The 25,842-nt window shown below is 40.9% G+C and overlaps 1 protein-coding gene across 1 annotated transcript in view; it reads left to right on the top strand.

Annotated features, from left to right (window-relative positions):
- The first annotated feature begins 3,536 nt into the window (after positions 1-3,536).
- Positions 3,537-25,842, top strand: part of parvg (parvin, gamma) — a 46,742-nt gene continuing 24,436 nt past the window's right edge. The window contains exons 1-11 of the mRNA XM_034176064.1: positions 3,537-3,692; positions 6,534-6,613; positions 10,821-10,885; positions 11,411-11,513; positions 14,160-14,303; positions 15,551-15,666; positions 15,761-15,816; positions 15,916-15,950; positions 16,058-16,119; positions 20,498-20,566; positions 20,679-20,780. Of these exons, the coding sequence (XP_034031955.1) occupies positions 6,556-6,613; positions 10,821-10,885; positions 11,411-11,513; positions 14,160-14,303; positions 15,551-15,666; positions 15,761-15,816; positions 15,916-15,950; positions 16,058-16,119; positions 20,498-20,566; positions 20,679-20,780 (810 nt within the window). The 5' untranslated portion in view covers positions 3,537-3,692; positions 6,534-6,555. The remainder of the gene's footprint in view (positions 3,693-6,533; positions 6,614-10,820; positions 10,886-11,410; positions 11,514-14,159; positions 14,304-15,550; positions 15,667-15,760; positions 15,817-15,915; positions 15,951-16,057; positions 16,120-20,497; positions 20,567-20,678; positions 20,781-25,842) is intronic.

Raw genomic sequence — 25,842 nt, forward strand, 5'->3', positions numbered from 1 at the left:
TTTGAGAAAGAAACCTCACGCAGACCAGACTCAAAGGGGTGACCCTCTGCTTGGGCCATGCCACCGACACAATAGGCAATACAGGAAATTATACAGGAGATTTTGGCTAACTTAATAGGAAGTTAGCTTGAGTTAGCAGAATTGCATGCTAACGTCAGCAAAATGTCTTGTAAATGACTCCAGGTGTCTTATCAGGTTACTAAAACAGCATTATCAGTTTTAGAAGTGTTGATTTCTCACTAGCTTTTACATAATATATAACAATGAGGTTATATTTACACACAAACGAAACAGAGTTTTACAGCTAGCTACCAGCCTGTGACATCACCATGCCACGTCCGTGAAATGTCTTGTAAATAAGTTCAGAGGTGTTATTAGGTTCCAAAAACAGTGTTTTCAGTTTTAGAAGTATTTTTTTCTCACTAGCTTTCACATAATATATGAGAAACATGTATATAATAAACACACAAAATGAAGCACGTGCCAGTTAAAGCATGTTTTCTTTTTCAGTTAAAATGTACCGGCTGTGTACAACATGCCAGATCATTGCAGTGATATGACATGCTATCACCTTTTTATCATCATTCACTTGAGTCTCATGAATGTCACAAATTGCTCTATAAAAATTAATAATGAAAAGTTCAAGTTTATTCGGTTCAAGGAAAGAACTTTGCAATAAAATAAAACAAAACAAAATAAAACAAAACATACACACAATGCAATGCAACTTACAACACCTTAACTAAAGTGATATGAAATATACAATGACATGGCTAAAATTCTTCTTTATTACCTGTGCGTAGAACGGGTAACTCAGCTAGTTCTCTCATAAAACTGGACTTTGATGACATCATGTATGGTAATACCCCTTTGAGGACCTCTTTTGAAATGAAGGGGGAAAAACAGTGTATTTTTACGAAGATGCACTAGCATGACTAGTGCTGCTTATTAGGTGGACAGATTTTCCAAAGATAATACTTTGAGGATGAAAGTGAGAGGTTTTTTTAATAGTATGTTTCGGACAAATGGCAGAAGTGAAGCCCAGCGCAGTGTGAGAATGGTCTTCAAAACATGGATTTAACCACTGATTTTATCCTTTCCGTTCGTGTGGCCAGGAGAAAATTCTTAAAAATGTGTGTTTCCTCTCCCGAAAGTGTGGAACCGACCGTGTTTGTAGTTTTTGCTGTGGCGTTGCAGCACACCATGCTAAGCTAAGCTGCTACGTGCGGGACACCGGCCAGTTTCGCTGAGGAAGTCACTTCTGTGATCACAGGATTGGACAGAATGTTACGGCAAGTGGCTGAGCTTAATAAGAGAGCCGGACCTTGACCAGCTTCAATGTTTGTGTTATTGGTCAAGCTGAGCTAAACTGATAGCTAAGCTAAGCTACCTGGAGGTGGTATCACCAACCGAATGGTCCCCCCTAAAAATTGGTCCGCCTTGCCTTCATTGCGTATCCATCATTTTGGAGCTCAGCAGCGTAATTTCTGAGCGTCAGCTGCGGTTCACCGATAATCACCTGCTTAAAACTGCACTCCAGGCATCATCTATCTCATCGACAAATAGCTGAAGCTTTTGTACAACAATCATTTCTACATAAATTCAGCATTACCATATTTCATAATAAAAGATGGGGGAAGCGATTAGAGCACGACACCAGCACGTCTGACTCTGACGTGATGTGGCGCCTACGTAATTCAGAGCGTTAGTAGCAACTCACTGATTATCACCTCGTAAAATGGGCTTGTAAAACTGACTTTAGAATGATTCAAGAGATTTTACTTTACTGATGGTTAATAATCACATTATTCCCTTTGATCACTTTGGGTGTAGAGAGTCAGACTCAGAGACTCAATCAGCATGCGCAGTGATGGCATGGCAAACCAATTTTTTGGGGGAGTGGGGGTGGGGCTGTTTGGTTGGCGACACCGGCTTATGGCGGAGGAACAGTGTTTCTTGTGGACAAAAGACAGCCCACCACAGTGGGACAATAATTCAACATGACTCTGTGTGTGAAATCAGCAGGAGTGAAATCAGAGACACCACTTTCATGGTATGTCATCATTATTATTCAGTCTTACTGAGATGTATGTGATCTTTGATTGTTTGTTTCTGAATACACCGCGAGTTACAAAGAGGTTGAAATGGACATATGTTGATCGCAGACTACAAGATGTTGATTTGAAAGCCAAATTAAAGCCATATTAAAGATATGTTAACAGGGTGGCCAAGTTCGGTCCTGGAGAGCTACCTTCCTGACACTCTTAGTTGTCTCCCTGCTCCAACACACCTGTTGGAGCAGGGAGACATGGAGCAGGGAGACAACTAAGAGTGTCAGGAAGGTAGCTCTCCAGGACCGAACTTGGCCACCCCTGTGTTAGAACAACAAAAAAGCAACCCAGATTGACTGTGTGTACTGGAATAAATCATGAAGTGGACACAGGTGGAGTGACCTTCAGACAGAGAACAGTCAGCACCTAAGGTTACGTCACTTATATGCTTAAAAATAGCCGAATCTTTGCATTTTCCAGATGCTGTATGGCTAATTTTATTTTTTATCAGATACATCAGGACGTGCACAAGTTAAAGAGTTGGAAGTAAAGATTCATAATCTGGTATATAATTTTTTTAAAAGAAAGTGTTGATTGAAGTCAGATATGTCCTTTAAAGGTTCTTTAGCTGTGCTCAAAACAATTCTGTCTTAATGTCACTTTTGCTTCCTGCTTTTAGTGCTGTCCCTGGAGAGACCCGGTCACACTACCTTTGTGTCCAGCCTTCCAGACGGTGACCTCTCACAGCTCCTCTCACCCCGCTGTCACACACGGCGAACACTACGATGTACTTACACTGTTTAACTACTCATGCGTTTTTCACCCGGGCTGAGCTATTGAGAGTGGACGAATCAATTCAGCCTGTGACGAGATGGACTTTATTTTCATTATTTGAGTCTATCCAGAAATAAAAGTTTGAAATCAACCCGAATGAGATTTTTATTTTACCTCGTACCTGTGTGATTTGCTGTGGCTCGGCAGTGAGATTGGCTTTGAAACACCCCCAATTCCTACAATTTGGGTTGAGCAAAAGGAATTACGGGTTTATTTTTGAGCCTTTAGTTTCTTGTCTCTTTCCTTTGTTGCTATGGTAACCTTGTATAGTCAGATATTGCCCCTTTGTCTGGCTGATGGGTGGTTCTTCTTTCCTTCGGTGTGACAGGCGCGCACACAGAGCATGTTGTTTTCATCGTCTCTATTTGCTGGAGATTGCCGAGAGCTGCGGAGCAGACAAACAGGGGTCACAGATGGAGACGTGTGAGCGAGTGGAGACTGAGTGGCTCAGGCCTTTGAGTATCACGTTCTCCAGCGCCTCCTGTAGTGTGCTTTCTAAACAATGCATTTGTGCCCAATTCTTCCTGCACGCCTTCGCTTAAAGTGTGAAATGCCAACATCAGAAAACACTGTCCTCTGGTATATTTTTTCAAGGCAAAATGAGGAAGTGCAACCTCATTCGTCACATCCTCTTATTTGTGCTTCTCTTCCCTTTCGACGCTCTGACTTTTATCATTTAAAGCCAGCATTTGAAGTCAGGTACTGAGCGCACCTCTGCTGCTTATCTTACTGCTGTGCCAGTTTCAGAGATCAGTGAAGGACTTCAGTTGTGCAGAAACCACTCTGTTCTGTGGAACTGCACTCCAGGTAAGAGTAGTCAGACTTTTGTTTATGTGGCCTTGTTTGAATCTTGCTGTCAACCTCAGGAAAAGGAAGCCACGCACAGAAAGTCGCTCGCTGAAGCACTTCTCTCACTCCAGCAAACAATATTTTGATGTGTTCCAGGTCACATCCGTCTTGTCAGAATGTTTACGTTGCTCGGCTTTGTTTGGGACCATTTGATTGAAAGTGTTCAGAGGGAGAAGTGCAGCCCTGCAAATCTTTGCAGAGTTGCTCTTGTGTTAAAAAATGAAACTGAGGAAACGAAAACATCTTTTTTTACTTTGACAGCTGTTTGACCAGTTCAGCTACGTCCTTTTCTGTGCCAAGAACATCTCAAGCAGCACATTTTGAAAGTTAACAATGACTTCTCAGAAATGTGATACTGCTGGAGAAAGCATTTATCTTCTACACTGAAAAGTAGTTTCATTACTTACTGATGGGGGTGAAAAATAAATCATTTCATCATGAAATGCCCACGCACAATAGTCACACTGTGGGACTATTGGACTTCACATTGGAGTGAATGTGAGGCATTATTGTAAAGCGCTTTGAGCATCTGATGCAGATGGAAAAGCACTATATAAATGCAGTCCATTTACTTCTGATGTCAAGTAAGGCAAATTAAACAAGTCACATAACATTTTGGTTACTTGATTAAAAATACTCCCATTGTTCTCATTTTCCATGACTAATCTACAAATGAGGTATGGTAGAAGAGGTAATGGAGAGTGTGGAAAAGAGGTAAAGAGCGTACAGGCAGGGTGGAGAAAGGTGACAGGAGTGATTTATGACAAAAAAGTATCTGTAAGATTGAGAGAATTACTGGACAATGGCGAGACCAACTGTATTATACAACTTAGAGACACTGGCACTAGCAAAAAGACAGGAGGCTGGCAGTGCTGAAGATGCTACAATTTTATTTTTTGTTGGGTGGGATGGGGGGTGACAAGGATGGACAGGATTAGAAATGGACATTTCAGAGGGACAGCACAGGAGAACATGTGGAGACAAAGTCAGAGAAGTGAGATTGAGATAGTATGGACATGTGCAGAGAAGGGACACAGGGTATATAGGGAGAAGGATGCTGAGGATGAAGCAACCAGGCAGGAGGTGCAGTGGGTGGCCAAAGAGGAGTTTTATGGATGTGGTGATGGAGGATGTGCAGGTGGTTGATATGACACCAGAAGATGCAGAAGACAGGGTGACATGGAGACATGGAGGCTGTGGTGTCTCCTAACTGGAGAGATGAACAACATTGTGAAATGTTGGAACAGAAGAACTGTGTCGTATTTGACTGAAACTCTCCACTTAGCTCTATTATCTATAATTAGCTCTATTATAATGCAGAAACATGCTGAAAATAAGCGAAACAGAAGCAAAATGGCTTAAAAAAAAATTCAGTATATTTTGCATGTGGTTAGATTGGGTACAGAAAGGTTGGTGTTGACCAAAAGCAGAATCTTTCAACTTTTTCAAAACATTCTTCTGTGCAGATGCATTTCCCTACAAATTCACCCTAATCATTCTTTAATGAGTCATTCTTTCCAAACAGAACCATTCAGGTTATGTGTGCAAATTCTTTTTTTTTTTACTTGATTATATCTCACAAAAAATATTACAATATCAGTTTTTTTTCCAATACCATGCATGCCTACCTACTGACCTACAGTAAACTCAGATTAATAATGAAAGATTTTGTCTCTGTAATTAAAAATGTATAGTTTCTGTTTCTTAACTAATCATCACTAAATATAACATAATTTATAATAATTACAGTTTTGATTGTCCCGTCTTAACCTGTTTTCAATAGTTATCAAGTTCCCAACATTCTTTTTGTCCTTCAGAAGCAAGCTGACTTTTTTATTTTTTTGTGGAAAGTGCAACAGGGATTGCTGCTTTCAGCAAGTCTCAGCTGATGAAGCACCATTAAACTTTCTGCACATCATCAGTCCTGCCATGTCAGATCACATCAAATGGCAAATGAAATATCACAGCTTGGAACTAAGACTGGAATCTTGGAGTTATTTTCTGACCACACTTCTGACTTTAGTATCAGAGAATTCAAAAAAGCTTTGTACAAGTATTTGCACCTTTTGCATTTGAATGTGCTTTGATTTTAACCTCTCTGCATATGACTAGTACAAAGACTCTGCTTCATACCCGTGTCATCCAAACTCATATATGAATATGGTATGGTGGGCTTGTACTTGGTAACCTTTAACCCCTGCGACCTTTCAGAATTACCTTTACATGCACACAGTTTTGGCAATGATCGATCTGAGAAGAGTAATAGAACAAATATATAGACATAAATGGTCCACAAACAAAAATAAGATGCAAATCTGTCATATTTAATACCATGTCAGAATTTAAAATGTTATTATTAACATTTAATACCAAATGTCTGCTTCTCTTCTTATTTGGGAGACAGTTTACAGCCGCACACACGTCCTGTTCTCATTATTCTCAAAATAGAATTTTCCTAAAGTGAAAAAGATGTCAGCAGGTTATGTTTAAAATTGTCTGAAATAACTAGCCTGTTGACACAAAACAGTGTAATTTTGGCAAGTTCTTTCAAACTCACTCACTCACTCACTCACGATGTGCTTAACTGTGCATTAAATTCTCGAATTGAATTTAGCCACAAACCCGCCAGTTTAGCCTTTAGATGATCACATCCCCTTACACCAGCTTGTGCTTCCAAATCCCATATTGCAGGCCGTATCTGTATTACCAAAATGAAAAAGGAGTAAGCAGCCTTCAGAGCCAAATTAGCTTTTTGTAGATTTATCACCATTTTAAAACTCTGACTCGTTTTGTTTTCAGTATTTGACCTTTTGGAGGCACTATGGAGCCTGACGTCTTTGAGTATCACAAAGAGACTGTGGGCATTGATATTTTTCCAGGTATGTATGGATTCAATGAGTTGGTAAATGTAATTGATAAATCAAATCATATCAATCACGTAGTCTTTTTGTATATCTTATACAGTGAGGAAAATAAGTATTTGAACACCCTTCGATTTTGCAAGTTCTCCCACTTAGAAATCATGGAGGGGTCTGAAATTTTCATCTTAGGTGCATGTCCACTGTGAAACACATAATCTAAAAAAAAAAAACATCCGGAAATCACAATGTATGATTTTTACTGATATTTACTGCTGCAAATAAGTATTTGAACACCTGCCAACCAGCAAGAATTCTGGCTCACACAGACCTGTTAATTTTTCTTTAAGATGCCCTCTTATTCTGCACCCTTTACCTGTATTAATTGCACCTGTTTGAACTTGTTACCTGTATAAAAGACACCTGTTCACACACTCAATCAATCAATCACACTCCAACCTGTCCACCAAGATCAAAGAGCTGTCTAAGGACACCAGGGACAAAACTGTAGACCTGCACAAGGCTGGGATGGACTACAGGACAACAGGCAAGCAGCTTGGTAGAAGACAACAACTGTTATGATTATTTACTAGAAAGTGGAAGAAACACAAGATGACTGTCAATCTCCCTCGGTCTGGGATTCCATGCAAGATCTCACTTTGTGGGGTAACGATGATTCTGTGAAAGCTCAGAACTACACAGGAGGACCTGGTCAATGACCTGAAGAGAGCTGGGACCACAGTCACAAAGATTACATTAGTAACACATGATGCTGTCATGGTTTAAAATCCTGCAGGGCAGCAAGGTCCCCCTGCTCAAGCCAGCACATGTCCAGGCCCGTTTGAAGTTCACCAGTGACCATCTGGATGATCCAGAGGAGGCATGAGAGAAGGCCATGTGATCAGATGAGACCAGAATAGAGTTTTTTGGAATCAACTCCACTTACCATGTTTAGAGGATGAGAACAAGCCCAAGAAAACCATCCCAACAGTGAAGCATGGGGGTGGAAACATCATACTCTGGGGGTGCTCTTCTGCAAAGGGGACAGGACGACTGCACCGTACTGAAGGGAGGATGGATGGGGTCATGTATTGCAAGATTTTGGCAAACAACCTCCTTCCCTCAGTAAGGGCATTGAAGATGGGTCATGGCTGGGTCTTCCAGCATGACAATGACCCCAAACACACAGCCAGGGCAACTAAGGAGGGGCTCCGTAAGAAGCATTTCAAGGTCCTGGAGTGGCCTGGCCAGTCTCAAGACCTGAACTCATTAGAAAATCTTTGGAGGGAGCTGAAACTCCAAACCTGAAAGATTTAGAGAAGATCTGTATGGAGGAGTGGGCCAAAATCCCTGCTGCAGTGTGTGCAAACCTGATGAAAAACTACAAGAAACATTTGACCTTTGTAATTGCAAACAAAGGGTACTGTACCAAATATTAACATTGATTTTCACAGGTGTTGAAATACTTATTTGCAGCAGTAACATACAAATAAATTATTAAAAAATCATACATTGTGATTTCCGGATTTTTTTTTTAGATTATGTCTCTCACAGTGGACATGCACCTAAAATGAAAATTTCAGACCCCTCCGTGATTTCTAAGTGGGAGAACTTGCGAAATCACAGGGTGTTCAAATACTTATTTTCCTCACTGTAGTACACCATACTGTACTGCACTGCCATTATCTTCAGCCAAACAAATCATGGGTTTCACAATGACACCCCCTTAACAGAATAGAAAATATCACCAAATTTAGACTGTTTCAAAATCTGGAAAAATTTCTCAGTTGAAAAAAGAACATTAAGTACATATTACCAGGGTTCACCCCCCCCCACCCATGCGTCTCCTGTTTTCAAAGTCAAACGCAGAGCTTTTTGGAAACACGAAGCCTTTCAACTGTAAAATAAACTACATTTCTGAATGTATCTTCAGATACAGACACAGAAGGACCTCTGGAGGACTTTCATGGTGGGGTTAATTTTTTCCCCCTTCAGCTCAGAGCGGAGCAGAGATGTTGTTTCCAGCTGCTCCCATTCACGGCTCTGTGCCCACAGAAAGCGCTGACTCTCTGATCTCTGCTGTCTGCGATTTGATATGAAGAAAATGAAGAAATATATTTCTCATTACTTTAATTATTGGTTTAAAATTGCAAATCTATGATGCTATAAGCTTGAAATATGATCAAATTGGTACATTTTTGGCAACATTTCAGTTCATTTATCAGAAATTCTGTGCTGGGCGGCACAGCCAATTTTAACCTGAGAGCCGGGCAAAAATTTGCAGTATCGGGCGGAGCTGCCCAGCGCCGCCCACCGTGGCTAGAACCCTGCATACTACAATGTTCACACCACCTTCCAAAAAAGAGAGGGAGAGAAAGAGAGAGAGAGGGGTGGTGTGTGTGTGTGTGTGTGTGTGTGTGTGTGTTTGTGAGAGGGAGAGAGAGAGAGTGTGTGTGTGTGTGTGTGTGTGTGTGTGAGAGAGAGGCCAAAATCAAGAGGAACGATTCACCTTAAAGAGGCGAAGAGCTGCCAAACAGTCAAATCCACATCTGTGACTCGACCCAGAAAACCTTTCTCTAAATCCTCCCACCTTGTCTCTGTTACAACAGTTGTCCTGCTTCAAACTATACAGCGAAGCAGTTTGCACTTTTTTTTCTTGCAGACCTGAGTGCAATGTGCGATCACACGCCTCTGTAAAAAACAAACTCAAAACTCAAACAGACTTGGCTCCATTTGTAAGAAGTGAGGCTGGGAGTTTGTTTTAGTTGACGTTGTGCTGCTTCTTTTCCACCTACCAAACTCCGAGCCGCCTATGTGAGCGCAGCCAACGTGTAGCAGTTTTGTGGTTGCCCCTCATCTCCCAAAAACTGTGTCCCAAAGTTCTTCAACTTACTCCAGTAAAACACACGGAGACAAAAAATAAATAACCCAAACATCAGTGGGGTTTTTGTTTCCGCCAAAAACAGCAGCCTTTTCAGGGGTGACCCAAGCCATTAAATTTCGCAATGCTGATTATTTATTATTTTTCCTTAGCAACCATACACAATTGGTCCACATCTGGGAGGGCAGTGCCCGAGCGCCCCCTATGGGCCAGCTGCCACTGGAGCAGACTCAGATGACCAGAAATAAGTACATCTAAGGCATTAATTCACCTGCAGTAAATCAACAGGAAAGCAGAGAGAATTACTAAGGTGGTTGCTGGCAGCTAGCACTGTGCTTCTCTGACAGACCCAGAATTTAGATGTAGTGAGGCTGAGACCTGTTCCATTCCTAATAATATGAATTCAAAGAAGAGGAAGGAAAGTTCCACACTACACTGGTATACTAGCCATACAAGGGGGAGAAAAGATACATCTCAAATTTGGACTAGCATATGTCTACGGAATTTGACTGTTTTATGCCCGCGGGGAAATCATTCCACAAGGCATGATAAAAGAAGGCCCTGTGGCCTGCTGACTTCTTTTTTTTATTTACCTTAGGTACACAAAGAGGTTCTGTGCCCTGAGAATGGCGAGAACAGGGCAGTACACAGGGTGTAAATAGGACAAGGTAGGGAGGCGCTAATCCCTGAATAATTTTACAAGTTAGTAACAGAACCTTAAAATCAGACCGCATATAGATAGGAAGCCAATGAAGGGAGGTCAAAATTGGTGTAAAGTGGCCAAACTTTGTGCTTGTCAAAATTATGGGATCTGGTATAAAAATTATATCAAATCCCAGTGTGGATCTCTCGACCCTTTGTGGATCTCTAGATTCTTTCACCATTAGCTGAAAGAAAAAGTAAAAAATAAAAAAGTCACCAAGGCCCAAAACACCTTATTTAACAAAACAAAACAATTCATTTGTAATTTTTTGCTTTGCCCGTTTACACAGACCCACCATGCATTACTATTTAATCCAACATTTTCATGCAATCTTAAGGAAAACTGTTTTTTTGTAAGATGCCCTACAATACAATTGAAAAAAAAAATCATGCATTTGTTGGTCTGAATGTTAATCTCGATCAGTCCTAAAATGTAATTACTCAGATCCAATTGTCATCAAGGGGGATGTTAAACTCATAACTAGATGGAGATAATAAATGAAATATTTAAGTGCAAGAAAACATGAGATAGCTATGAAGCACACACTGTAATACTGTTAACTTGAGATGTTATAATATATTAAACAAACAACAACAACAAAAAATCCAAACTGACCCATGTAGACCTTTTTCCAATAAACACAGGGGAGAAGACGAAGGTCATTCACGGAAAATCTCTACAAGACCCGAAATTTGAAAAGCTAAAGGAGGTAAGAAATTACTTTACTTTAATTCCATTCATCATTTATCACTGAAATCTATTCTGGACTACCACAGATATATGGTTCCCCTTTGTCTTCAGTGGGCTGGAGATAAACGCGACACCAAAAATACATTAGTGAAGTGCATGAATAATATCTGATGCCGGAAGAGAGAGGTGGATGCATCAGTAAAATTTTAATGAAGAGAATTATCCAAGGTGACGGGAAACAGATCAGAGAGCCTTGACGAGGACCAACCAGTGTGCTGGAGCACATGTTAAAACAGCTTTGAGAGGAAAAGATGGAACATAAGTGTCTCATAGTAACACTGAATGAATGGATGAACTACTGCTGCGAAATCAAACTGACATGTTTTATGTGAAAAATCGGCGCAAACAATTTAGGGAGTGCATGGAATGTGTGATAAATTTCCATCTATTTTTGTATCATTGTTTCTCTTTGAGGAGCTGATTAAGAAAAAGTACGCTTGAAAATGAAAGCATCTGAAGTAGCTGAATGTGTGATCAATTGCAGGCTTTGATTCATTGGATCAATAGCATTTTGAAACCAGAGAACATTGTGGTTCAGAGTCTGCAGGAGGATCTGTTTGATGGACTGGTGCTTCATCATCTGCTGGGTGAGATTCACTGAGTGCACACTCAACTTACACACCTAATAGATATGAATATTTTATTTTTTTACTGCAGAATTGCTGCTTATACTGATATGTTATAACATTAGTTTTTGGGAAAGACTATTGTGGGAGGAAACAATAATATTCTCACTCATTAATATACAAATAATGAACGTTTTTATGAGTACAATGGTACAAATATTTCATGAGGTGAAAGATGGAACATTCCATAATTAATTAAATATTTGTTCCATTGAAAGAATAAAAAACATTATATATATATATATATATATATATATATATATATATATATATATATATATATATATATATATAATGTCTAAAATAGATCCTTCTCATTTGATATTTTATTAATTTATAAACAACAGAAAAGGGACTCCTTAGGCACTGTGGCAAACTGGGGTGGTGGTGTCCATCTTTAAAAACAGAGACCAGAGAGTGTGTGCCAGCTACAAGGGCATCACACTACTCAGCCTCTCTGGTAAAGTCTTCTCCAGGGTGCTGAAAAGGAGGGTTCAGCCGATAGTCGAACCTCTGATGGAAGAGGAAAAATGTGGGTTCTGTCCTGGTCATGGAACAACCAACCAGCTCTCCACTCTCACAAGGATCCTGGAGGGGGCCTGGGAGTATGCCTTTCCAGTCTAAATGTGTTTTCTGGACTTGGAGAAGGTGTATGAATGGGTACCCCAGGTGATACTGTGGGAGGTGCTGCGGAAGTATGGAGTGAGGGGGTCCCTTCTCAGGGCCATCCAATCTCTGTACTCGCAAAGCAAGAACTGTGTCCAGGTGCTCAGTAGTAAGTCGGATTCGTTTCCAGTGGAGTTTGGCCTTCGCATGGGCTGCATCTTGTCACCAATACTGTTTGTGATAGTCATGGACTATCACAAACAGGTGTAGTCGAGGTGTAGTCTGTGGGAGGAGGGTTTCCAGTTTGGTGGGCTCAGGGTCTCATTACTGCTTTTTGCAAATGATGTGGTCCTGTTGGCTTCATCAGCCTGTGAACTCCAACACTCACTGGATCAGTTTGCAGCCGAGTGTGAAGCGGCTGGGATGAGGATCAGCACCTCTAAATCTGAGGCCATGGTTCTCAGCAGGAAACCAATGGATTGCCTACTCCGGCTAGGGAATGCAGTCTTGCCCCAAGTGAAGGAGTTGAAGTACCTCGGGGTCTTGTTCACAAGTGAGGGGACAATGGAGCGTGAGATTGGCCGGAGAATTTGCGCAGCAGCGGCGGTGTTGCGTTTGCTCTACCATACTGTTGTGATGAAAAGGGAGCTGAGCCAAAAGGCGAAGCTCTCGATCTACTGGTCAATCTTTGTTCCTACTCTCACCTATGGTCATGAGGGTTGGGTCATGACTGAAAGAACTAGATCACGGGTACAAGCAGCCAAAATGGGCTTCCTTAGGTGGGTGGCTGGTGTCTCCCTTAGAGATAGGGTGAGAAGCTCAGTCATCCGTGGGGAACTCAGAGTAGAGCCGCTGCTCCTTTGCATTGAAAGGAGCCAGCTGAGGTGGGCCCTAGAGAAGTGTTCCAGGCACATCCACCTGAATGGAGACCCTGGGGAAGACCAAGGATGAGGTGGAGAGACTATATCTTCACACTGGCCCGGGAATGCCTCAGGATCCCTCAGACAGAGGTGGTCAGTGTGGCCCAGGAAAGGGAAGTCTGGGGTCCCCTGCTGGAGCTGTTGCCCCGTGACCCGATCCCAGCTAAGTGGTTGAAGGTGAGTGAGTGAGTGAGTGAGTGAGTGAGTGAGTGAGTGAGTGAGTGAGTGAGAAAAGGGACTTACATTTTGGTGTTCCTCTGGTGCTTAACAGTACAACACAAACTTTAAATTGGAGGCCAAAATTGCGATAATGTAGTCCATGATACTGTGCTCTGACTTTGTGTACTTCCCAAAAAAAAAAAAAAAAAAAAAAAAAGAGAAAGAAAGAAAAAAAAAAAGACTTTGTGTAGTTCTTCGGTCCAGCAAATAATCACTTCAGAACTTTGTCCAGCTCTTCATGCCTCCAGACGGCTTACAGCATAGTAGATTTGTTTTTTTTTTTGTTAGAAGAATTAGCAGCATCAATTAGCTCCTTCAAATCGTCATCCGTCAGCAAAGCAAACTCTGCTATGTTTAGCTAAACGGCACCCCCGGTAGTGTGAGCATGAGCTGTGGTTGGGGCGTGCAATAGCACATTTCATATAACACCAATATTGCACGCTAAAAAAGAAATATTGCACGGTAAATGAAACACAACGCCAAATGGTACGAATAATCCATGTCACATGACATACAAACCACCAGTCAAATGATAAGCAGCTACTCAGCCGTTATATAATACGATGATGCGAGGCAGGTGTAGTGACGTGTTAATAAAAGGGCAATTCTATGGCAACGGAATTACAACAGCAGCAAAATCTGGACATATGGCATCTAACCATGACAGATTAGCTCAGATTGTAATTCTGTTACCGTAGTATTGCCCAAAAATGAAAATTGAATGGGTGCCCTTCCAGCAGTGAGGGTTGTCTCTGACACAGGGTCGAGGTGTACCGCAGGGCCATTAAGCATGGAGCCAGTGTAAGAGGTGCCAGCCTGCTGTGTCGGATTCTGCTGAGACAGGTTGCAATTTCCTCCCCAGCCAGGTTGGCTGGTGTGCAGCTGTCTGTGGAAGACATAGTATTGACCAGTGCTGGTCAGATCCACAAGCTGGAGGTCATCCTAGAGGAACTGGACAAGAGACTTGGCCTGCAGGGCACCAACAATACCAAGTGGAATGTAAAACGTGAGTCACACAGAATACTCTGCTTCAGCAACAAGAGATGAAATGTGTTGTAGCACAGATTTAGAAATGCAGCATGATTTGATGGTATTTAAAAGCTGCCATGAGATGTTCAGGAAGGTGCACACCGAGCAGATGATCAGCCATCTGGCCTTGTCTTGAGTTGATAGCAAAAGTTGGATCAGTGTGTCCTCTACCTTTGGTAGAAGATGGCTGCTTACTTTGTAGTCCAGTCACATTAGACACTATGTAAGAGTGACAATGTTATAAATGTGCAAACAAGACATCCAAAATGTTGTTTGTGATGAAGTATGGTGTTATGTTATAAACAAACCATGTGTTTATCCTTAGTTATGCATTTCATTGTCTAATTACAGAAATTGTAGTGATGTTGAAACATCTCTCACCCTTTCACAAGTGACAGTATGTTTTTTTAAAGCAGTACGCACTTTTAAATTTCACAAAACTGACAATGTAGTTTCTACTGAAATCCAAGCATTATAATGTCAGTTTATTTTTGAAACATGTTGCAAAAATAAACTGACAGAACTTATTTACTTGGGGTGAATTCCATAACAAAGATTTGATTTATTAAAGGCAAATCACACAGGATACAGCAAAGTTTTCTCTATTTTCCCACTTCTATACCAAAAGTTAGCCTAGGATGGGTACTTTCAAAGCTATAGAGCCAATAGGATGCTAGTTATTAATGTCTCAAGTTGGTACAAAGCACCGTTTTTGCAATATGTAAAAAATTAACAAAAAAATCCCTAAGGCTGTACCTTCAAAAGTTTTCAAGATACAGGCCTAATATTTGTCATTTCATCCTAACTTTGTAATAGGAAGAACAGATTAAAGAGGTGGAACAGTGCTGTGGGGTGACCTGGGAGCCCCTGTGTGACTTGGGATGGAATGACCCACATGCTTGATGACCTTCTGTGTAGTTAATGTGTTTAAAGGCAAATTTTTTGAGTGATAGGTGCTGAACAGCCACAAACCCATGGTTGATTGGAGTCTCCACTAGTCTCCCTGGTGTGTACCCTCCTTTACAACAATTATGAGGAATTTCAGAAGAAATCAAACTGCTGATATTATGGGACAAAAAAAAAAAATCTATCTATATACACACACACACACACACACACACACACATATATATATATATATATATATATATATATATATATATATATATATTTGCAGTTTTAAGGTTATTGGTTCCATCAAATTATTTTCTATTTTTGTGCTAGTCATCCATGACAAAGACCTTCTAGCCACTGTTCATCTGCTGGTTGCCATGGTGAGATGTTTTCAGCCTGAAGTGTATTTGCCTCAGGATGTGACGGTTGAAGTTATAGTTGTGGAGGTGAGTTTCATCTTCATCTTTTGTGTCTTCTCTGCCTGAAATTTCTCCTGATCACAACTTCTGAAATCATTGCCCCTTTTTGATTTGTATCCAGGTCACCAGAGAAGGACTCAAATCAAATGTACAGATAGAGGTCCTAACAGAAAAAAGGTCTGCGCTCCTTTTCTCCAGTGTGATTTCAAGCTGCCTCTGTGAGAAAACTTCAGCTTTTTCCTCATATGTTGTTTTTTGTTGTTTTTCTTAATTCAGTGTTGGAGGTGCAGGTTCCCTCAGTGATCCCGACAGTGAGTATGAGTGCATGCCAATTGAGCTGATGTGACAGTTTAAATGTCATCCAAACACCATCATAACATCCAGTTAACACACTTTTTTTTATCTCTACGGACACCAGGAGATGATCCCATTGAGCGACTTCTAAAGCTCGAGCCTCACAAGGTCAACACGGTGAAGAAGGTAAAGCAGTTTGTCATGTAGTCTTACAAACCTCCTGCAGCGCACGTCTTTTGCTATACTTACATTACGACAGAGCTCACTGACATGATTATTTTTCTTATTGTGTAATATGTTCCATTCCTTTTATGATCACTCAGTTTTATTCAAGAATGAGATAAAATAAAAAGCCCATCCTAGTTTCAGAAAACAAATAGAAATCTTCATCATAGTACTTGCGGACAATTGTATGGTGTGTGCGCAGTGCATTCTGGGTAAAAGTTCACGACAGGAGAAATGCATTTGAGACGCTCTGACCAGGCACCACACGGACAACTTCATCACAGTACTTGCGGACAATTGTAATTTATTGAGACAGAGGACCAAAATGCAGAGAACCACAACGAGAGTTTGATTAAAAACAAATTTATTATCCCAGTGGGTATTAAGTTCATGACAGGAGAAATGCATTTGAGATGCTCTGATCAGGCTCCACATGAACATTTTCATCACAGTACTTGCGGATAATTGTAATTTATTTAGACAGAGGACCAAAACACAGAGAACCACAACGAGAGTTTGATTAAAAACAAATTTATTATCCCAGTGGGTATTAAGGACCCAGTTTGAATTGGCAGGCAAACAGGCTTAGTTGTGAAAGAGGCAGAGGCCAGGCACATGGGTGATCAGTCCAATAGGCAGTGGTGGGCACAGTTACACTAATCCACTAACCTCTAATTATCGAAGATAATGTTTTCATTATTGGATTAGCTTTGCAGATAACTTTGAAAACCATCCTTGGACCGATTATATTCCGATAAGTTTTGGTCTGATAATTCTTAGTCTGCTAACATTTAGATGTAGCTTTTTGTAGTAGATGCACAGTTCTGTCCTCTACAAACAGAGAACAGCTACAAACACTTCTAAAATTGAAATTCAGTTGAGCACCTACCTGTTACATGTTTTGTAGCTGATGTGTAGTTCTACCCTCTGCAAACAGATGAGAGCTGCTTGTAGAAGAAACCGCTCTATCCTCTACAGGCAAAGAAGAACTGGTCATATGAAAGAAAAAACTGCATTTCCTTTTGACCTCATAATGATATGCTGGCAATATCACCTAAGTCATCCAGAGGTATACAGTTTTAACTTACGGTTAAAATTTTAACCAAACTAATTTCGGACAAGTTATTTAAATTAACGTCACCTCTGAAGTTTTATAAAGTGAAAATATCAGCTATTTGTTTCAGTTTTAAAGTATTGGACTAACTTTAAAGGTTTTAGTGTAGACATGGTGTGTGCGCAGTGCATTCTGGGTAAAAGTTCATGACAGGAGAAATGCATTTGAGACGCTCTGATCAGGCTCCACACGGACAACAGCATTAAACTCTTTGTGTATTGTGCCTAAAACTCTCGTGAATATATTCTCTGGGTTTGTAGACGTTATTGTGTTTGTTTTATGTAAAAATGCCAGAAGCAGCCCAGGTTGCTTCTCCAAAACCTGAAAAGTATGTTAAATTGTGATTCAGGCTGTGTGATATAATTGGCATCAAAATGCATAGAACAGTGCCATCTACTGGCGACCGGTTATATCACAGTGTTGTTGACTGCAGGACTTTAAAATTATCTGTAGGTTTCCAAAATCTGAGAGACCACACACATGGAGATAAAAAAAAAAAATCATAGATCTGACAGGTTTAGGTGTACAGTGTGTGGTGTCAGCCACACGGTAAAAACAACACACACGAACATTCCGAGGTCAACCACCTCGCTTTCTGATTGGCTGCATGTCACATTTAGCTCCCCACGTCCTTCTTAACACACCACACATGGCAGGAATATCTGATAAGATTATATTTAGCGTCATCACGATTGTCGGGGCGTCCTTAAGATTGTCGGAAGGGGAAGATCGGGTCTGATATCGGCCTAATTATCTTGATGTTATGATGCCTCACGGAGTGACTGATTGATCTGTTATGACACTGCACTGAGCCGCTAACCAATCGGATGTTATGACGCCTCACGGAGCGACTGATTGATCTGTTATGACACTGCACCAAGCTGCTAACTGATCGGATGTTATGACGCCTCACGGAGTGACTGATTGTTGCGTTATGACACTGCACCGAACATGTTTTCACTATTATTTGATTTCTTTGTGTGACTGACATCATTATTCAAGCATTGAAATGGCGATTCCTATCGCCACACAATTCCAACCACACACGAGAAAGTTTTTTGACAGTTCTTGTTATTGAAAGAAACCTTGTCTCCCTAACCGGATGGAGTTGTGATGTCATCACGTGTGCGCTTAGGTGCTGTCTAGCGGGATCTTGAAAATTTCTTTCTTTTTTTATACAAATGAAAAAACAACATATTTTACAAAAGCACATTTATTTGTAAACACCAACACGTTACATTGATTCGCTTGTGTTGGTTTTTACATAGAATGAATGAATCAACCAATCAGTATGAGAGGAGGCTTAGTTTACCCATAATCCCCTTTGGGCATCTGTGTGTTAATGTTCAAATCTTCAGAATTAGTGCATTTTTTTTAATTAACAGATATGTGTTATATATGACTTTGTACATTTTAAGAGTTTACATTAATGCAGTCATTCTATCCAGAATAATTTTATTTATAAAGCAAAACCATAATTCAAACCTGCTTTCCATTTCAAGACCTCTGCCTCATCGCTGGACCACTGTATCTTGTCAAGGTAAATGATGCTGTTCTACCTCAGGGGGCCGATCACACAAAGACAGAAGTGCTGGCTCATTGGCTGCTTAGGTTTGTGATCCCCTTTGGTTTTGTTAGAAGCTTTGGCTGTGTTTAAACTCAAAATCAGCTTCTTAGTAGCTAAGCGCGTATTTAAGACAAAATTGAAAGTTATCGGTTATCTGTAGCTTCCGATAAGTTTTTAGGTACTTTATTGGTTTAGCTATAAAAAAGATAACTTTTCAATTAGTTGATTATCAAAGCTAACTTTCTGGTTAGCTGTGCCCACCACTGCCAAGAGGCAAAAGTGTTTCTGAGAGAAACAGCATAAGGATTCTCCAAAGTTCAAGCAGTTGGTCAGTACAGTGAGACTTATGATCAGTCCTATAAAATAAGCCTTTTTAAGAGAACAGCCATCAGGTTATCCAAAATGCAAGCAGTAGGCCAGTACATAGAGATTCATCACACCAAGTGAACAAATCCAAGACAGCAGTCAAACACTTGAACTGACAGCAAAAGGCCTGTAACAGAGTCAAAAACACTGAATAAAACAAAACACTGGAATATAAAAGCAAGAGTGCAGGGCAAACCTAAACAATCAGGGCACAAACCTAACAGCAGGTGAACAAATACGGAATTGTGGAGAAATGTGAACCCAGAAGGCAAGAAACAGGAGGTTTACCTGCAAGAAGTTTGCATGAAAGAAATTGTCAAAGTGGCAGAGACTGTTTACCACGGGGGAGAATAGCAGAGAATAATAATAACAACACCACAAAGAGAATAACACCAGAAACAGAATAACACAGAGACACCAAACTGTGGCTGTGACAAAATAAGGTATTCTCTGTTCCCATGGGCTTTCCATTGGTCTACTATGACTTTGAACACTGGTTCAAACCATTACACTTCAAACACTTTCCACTTGCTGTACAGCAATTCAAAACAACCCGACGAAAGATAATCTCTGTTCTCTAATTTACCCAGATTATTGGTTTTATTTTCATCAAAGTAACAATAAGATTTAAAGCTATTTAAAATACCTTAAATAAATTTAAAACCATTTTAATACAGACTTACCTTGATTTATAATAGCTTTTTAATTGCTCAAAATCAGTTTTATTTTAAATACTAAAAAACGAAAGGATGAAATATTTGGGGAAGCGGAAATTTTGGAATTTTTTTCTGCCCACTGATAAAAAATATCGTTAGATAATAGATAATTTTTCTGTGAATCAACTGCTCAAGCACTTGTTTAATTAATTATACCACTTCTGTGAACAGTCAAAATGCCACGATGTAGGAAAAAGCCTGATATAGGCCCTGAGGCCATTCGTACCCGTGCTTATCCCCAGATTCCACGAGAGTCTATGACTCCTCCTGGATGGGATGCCAAACCTGGTACCAAACCCGGTACCCATTTACAGCCTGGGTGGACAGGACAGGCAATGTGACTGGGAATCGAACACAGGTGTAAATATCTTTGGGGAATTGGTATTATCCTTATTTGAAGAGTTCAAAGTATTCAAAATAATGATTAATTCCATGACACACGCTGAAAAACACTACAACACTTTATTTTGACACTGCAACTTTTGTCAAACTTTGAAGAAGTGTGACTGGTAAATGTGTCACCAAGATTAGGTTTTATGTTTGTCAAGCATTAATCTGTTAGCTTTCATTTTTCAGGCCATTTCACACTTCATCAATCAGAACATGTCCAAATTGGGTTTACAGGTGACTGACGTGGATAAACAGGTATGAAAACATTAACACAGCTGTGAAGTATGTTAAAACAGAAAAAAACCCAACACAAAACCCTATTATTTTCCTTGAGGCTGCATCTTGAGACTGTGTCCTTTCTGTGTAGTTTGCTGATGGTGTGATTCTGCTGCTGCTGATTGGACAGTTGGAGGGCTTCTTCATCCCTCTCTATGAATTCAATCTGACCCCATCCAATCACTCTGAGATGGTACGTGTTCAACATGTTCCAAATTTATGATGAAGTGTTCTTATAATTCACAGAAGCACACACACACTCTCCCAGTATTAATATTAGGAAGGTTTTCCCCCTTGATTACTAAGGAATATGCTCACAGATGATGCTGTGCGTATTTAAACAATCCACACGCCAAAGGAGATCTTACCAACGTCACTTGCTAATTCTTTGCTGATATCATGTGTGAATCTGTCAGTCATTGGTATGAGACACACAGCACATTTTCACATTTATTGTTGGTAAAAAACTGCACTCCTAATATTTACATTTACAGAATGTAAATTAATATGAAACAATGCTTTCTTTCTAATGTGTATGTTCATATTTATATTAGGATTAAAATATATTCCCGAAGATAGTAAAGGGAGATGCATAATTACAAGCAGCGGTGACCTCGGACTTGGAAAAGAAAGAAAGACAAACTCATTTCAAGCCACATGTGACTTCAACCACTAATTTCCATTATGCATGTTATGATAATGAGCACTGGGAGGCACAGTGGTTTAGTGAGTAGCACTGTTGCCTCACACTGAAAAGGTCGTGGGATTGATTCCACCTGATCCTTTCTGTGTGGAGTTTGCATGTTCCTCCCTGTGTTTGTGTCAGTTCCCTCCGGGGACTCAAGCTTCCTCCCACTTCCAAAAACATACAGATTTGATGAATTGGAAACTTTAAATTGATCATAGATGTGAATGAATGTGTGATGGACTGGCGTCGTCTCACCCACTGACCGCTGGTAATATCCTCCTGCTTCCCTGTGACCCTTAATTGGAATAAGCAGGTACAGAAAATGAATAGTTGTATGAAGTTCAGATTTGTCTTTTGAGCAAAATGTCTCTCTGGATTGATTTGGTGCATCTCAGTTCACCAACATGTAATTGGGTCATCCTCAATATATATATAGCCATTTCATATAGTGAGTAACTATATGAGAGCATGTTTAGTTTTTGAGTTATCTTAACCATCTGGAGAAGATAACACTCATTCATTGCCTCACAGGGTACATGTTTGGCTTTTGGCCCTGCAGTAACCTGGCAGCCTGTTCAGGGTGTATCCTGCCTCTCGTCCAATGACTGCTGGGATAGGCTCCAGGACCCCATAACCCTTAATTAAAGTAAAATATAAGTGAGTTCAAGAACATGAATGAATGAATTCATGTTTGGCTTTCCTAAATCTTAGGATTAAACTCGTATAGGAACACGCCTTATTGCCTTTCTCTTGCATCTAAATGTGCATCATAATTTCATGGCTTTTTTTGGTCCATGCTCCACTCATCAACTACATGTTCTCCAAACTGATTCATATTAGGGGTGTGTGATATGGATAAAAATTCTAGCATGTCAATATTTTTTGTGACTTTGACTGTAATGATAACACTGGTCAAAACAAACAAACAAACAAAAAAAATTCTTGCATGGATATTGAGAACTGATTTCTTAATGGATTACGCAAAAGTTGCTCATTCATTCATAGGTTTTAATTTAATTTAATTTATTAATTTATATAGCGCCAAATCACGACAAAGTCGCACCAAGGCGCTTCACATAATTCACAACACAAATTAATCTAAATTCAAAATTAAAAGCAAGAAAAGCACAGTTAAAAGATAAAACACAGTAGAATAAAAAGAAATTACAAAGCAAACACAAACAGATTAAAAAATTAATGATAAGACAGTCTAAAAAAGTGGGTCTTCAGTCTTGATTTAAAAATCTCCACCGTGTCAGACTGCCGAATAACAGCAGGTAGATCATTCCAAAGAGCCGGACCACGGTAGGAGAAGGCTCTATACCCCACAGACTTTTTGTTCATCCTTGGAACACACAGAAGCCCTGCGCCCTGCGAACGCAAAGGCCTCGCAGGTACGTAGGGCTTAACCAAGTCCGCCAAGTAGGAAGGCGCCAGTCCATGAACAATTTTATAAACCAACAATAAAACTTTAAAATCCAATCTGGCAGAAACCGGTAGCCAATGAAGGGATGCCAGAATGGGAGTAATGTGGTCAAACCTTCTACTTTGTGTCAAAATTCTGGCAGCAGCATTCTGTACCAACTTATGTCCTCGAATGCTAGACTGCGGCAGACCAGAAAATAAAGCATTACAATAATCCAATCTAGAAGAGACATGCGTGAATCAGAGTCTCAGCATCAGCCATAGACAGGATGGGGCGAATCTTTGCTATATTTCTCAGATGAAAGAAAGCAGTCCTCGTAATGTCCCTAATGTGGAGGTCAAAGGACAACGTAGGATCAAAGATTACCCCAAGGTTCCTCACTTTGTCAGTAGGATGTATAACACATGAACCTAGGCTAAGCGCCAGCTGATCAAATTGGTGCCGATGTCTTGCTGGGCCAAGAACCATCATTTCAGTCTTATCAGAGTTCAAAAGTAGAAAGTTGCTAGACATCCAACTTCTCACTGCTGCAAGACAGTCCTGTAAAGATTTTATGTGGACAGGATTTCCAGCAGCTATCGGCATATACAACTGAGTATCATCAGCATAACAATGAAAAGCAACCCCGAAACGCCGCAAAATGTTCCCAAGGGGTGCCATATACAGGGAAAAAAGCAAGGGACCCAGAACGGATCCCTGCGGAACCCCGAAATTCATGCCCTTAAAGTCAGAGGTAGTGTCATTGCACAAAACACAATGGGAACGACCAGACAGATAAGACGTCAGCCACACAAGAGCAGTTCCAGTAATCCTGAAACACTTTTCTAGCCTATCAAATAGAATATGATGATCAACTGTGTCAAACGCAGCACTGAGATCCAACAACACCAATGCTGTAGTAGTATCTGAGTCCATTGCTCGCAGAAGATCATTAACTACTTTAATAAGTGCTGTTTCTGTGGATTGATGTCTTCTAAAAGCAGACTGCAGTGGCTCAAAAAGGTCATTCTCAGTAAGATAGTCCACAAGCTGCCGTGAAACCACCTTTTCCAGAATTTTAGAGCAGAATGATAGATTTGATATCGGCCTATAATTTTTCAATTCACCAGGATCAAGATTAGATTTCTTGAGTAGTGGTTTAACCACTGCAGATTTAAAACAATTTGGAACAGATCCAGAGTTTAAAGAAAGGTTAATTTCCAGCACAGTCGGCCCAAGAATGGGCCAAAGATCCTTAAACAATTTTGTTGGTATAGGATCAAATAAACAAGTTGTGCTTCTAGTAGACATCACGAGTTTCGTCAGCACACCTTGTGAGATACTGTTAAATTCTGTGAATCTAGGTAGCACCTCAGTAGTAGTCCCCAGCTCAGTAGCTGGATACAATGATTCAACCAAAATATGCTGAGATGTGCTCAACCTAATATCTTCTATTTTCTTTTCGAAATAGTCCAGAAAGTCCTGTGCTGAAAAAGGAGAACGACCAACAGGTGGCTGTCCATGAATAGGAAATGCCACCGTATCAAACAAGAACTTTGAGTTATGCTTGTTTTTGTTGATCAATTCAGAATACGCCTGCTTCGTAGCCAATAAAGCATGCTTATAATCTAAAATAGCTTCACGCCACGCAAGGTGAAACACCTCTAGTTTGGAACTATGCCATTTCCGTTCCAACCCTCTAGCCTTCTTCCTAAGGTCATGCAAATAACAATTGAACCAGGGTGTCTGTGCTTTGGGAAGGCGTGGCTTTAATAGAGGAGGCGCAATCTTATCAAGTGTGGTTTTTAGCACTAAATTCAGGCTATCTGCAAGACTGTCTACTGACTGAAATTTCATCAAGCTTGAAGTTAGGATTTCAGGTAGTCTTGCTTCGAGTTCAGTCAAAGTTGAAGGTTTAATTTGTCGCCGCAATGATAGGCAAGGTTGTTGCTCCACTAAACGCGGCAGCGTAATTGTAAACCTAATAAGCGAGTGGTCAGACCGCTGATGCAAGAGGCAGGATGTCGATATTTGTGACAGCAAGGCCACGTGCAAGAACCAAATCCAGAGTATTACCACTGATATGTGTTGAACCATGAACGAACTCCTGAAATCCTAATGCATCCATGATTTCCATAAATGATTTACGGAGGGGATCAGAGAGCTTATTTATATGAATGTTAAAGTCACCAATAATCAAAATGTTGTCTACACTAGTTGAAAGACTAGAGATGAACGTGCCAAATTCATCTAAAAAATCAGAATATGGGCCAGGAGGCCTGTAGACAGTGACAATGTAACATAGCTGATTTCCAGTTTTATGACCTTGAGAGTACTTAGCATCATGGGCATAGCAGAGAATCAGACGCTCAAATGAATTATATTTCTGACACCCAACAGTTACTAAAGTAAACCTGGATTTATAAATAAAAGCAACACCCCCGCCTTTCCTCACATCACGTGAAACGTTACTAAAAGTGTACTCTGGTGGGCAGGCCTCATTCAGAGGAAGGACAGCTGTGGATTTAATCCAGGTTTCACATAATCCAAGCATATCCAGACGATGATCCACAATTAAGTCATTCACCAGCAATGACTTCAGAGACAATGATCTGATGTTAATGAGACCCAAACTAAGGATCTCGGTGGGATCAGCAGGTTTTAATGAGGTCATGCGGAAGTTCAGCTCCTCAGCAGCCAGTGACGCAGCGTGTTTCAACGGCCGGAGGAGCTCAGGTGAAACACCGCGTCTGAGAGCCTGCAGACGACAGTACCGGCGTAAAAACTCCGCAGCCCGGCGAGAGGCAGCAGCGGGAAGCTGCGGCACAAACGGGCACAGCTTTAGCGGAGCTGGTCCGGTCATCAGTTCAGGAACAGGACGAATCCAGCAGCCTCTCGTGCGCAGCGCGCGCTCCCACGCCCAAAAATATCGTCCATCACAGAGGCGGCGAGGATCAGACCCTCTAGTGAAGGCTGCCAGGTAAAACTTAAGTTTCACCAACAGACCGCTCCGCTTTCCGCGCCTTCTAAAGCGCCTCCTCCGGAGAGGAACGCAAGGAAAACGGAGCAGGTGGAGCGGGACGTCCGCGAGCACAGGTGGCAGAGCAGGGCGGGGGCGGGGCGGGGGCGGGGCGCCCCCCGCCCGGGGCCCCCCCCCGCCCG

The sequence above is a fragment of the Thalassophryne amazonica genome, chromosome 8, assembly GCF_902500255.1.
Source record: "Thalassophryne amazonica chromosome 8, fThaAma1.1, whole genome shotgun sequence".
NCBI lineage: Eukaryota > Metazoa > Chordata > Actinopteri > Batrachoidiformes > Batrachoididae > Thalassophryne > Thalassophryne amazonica.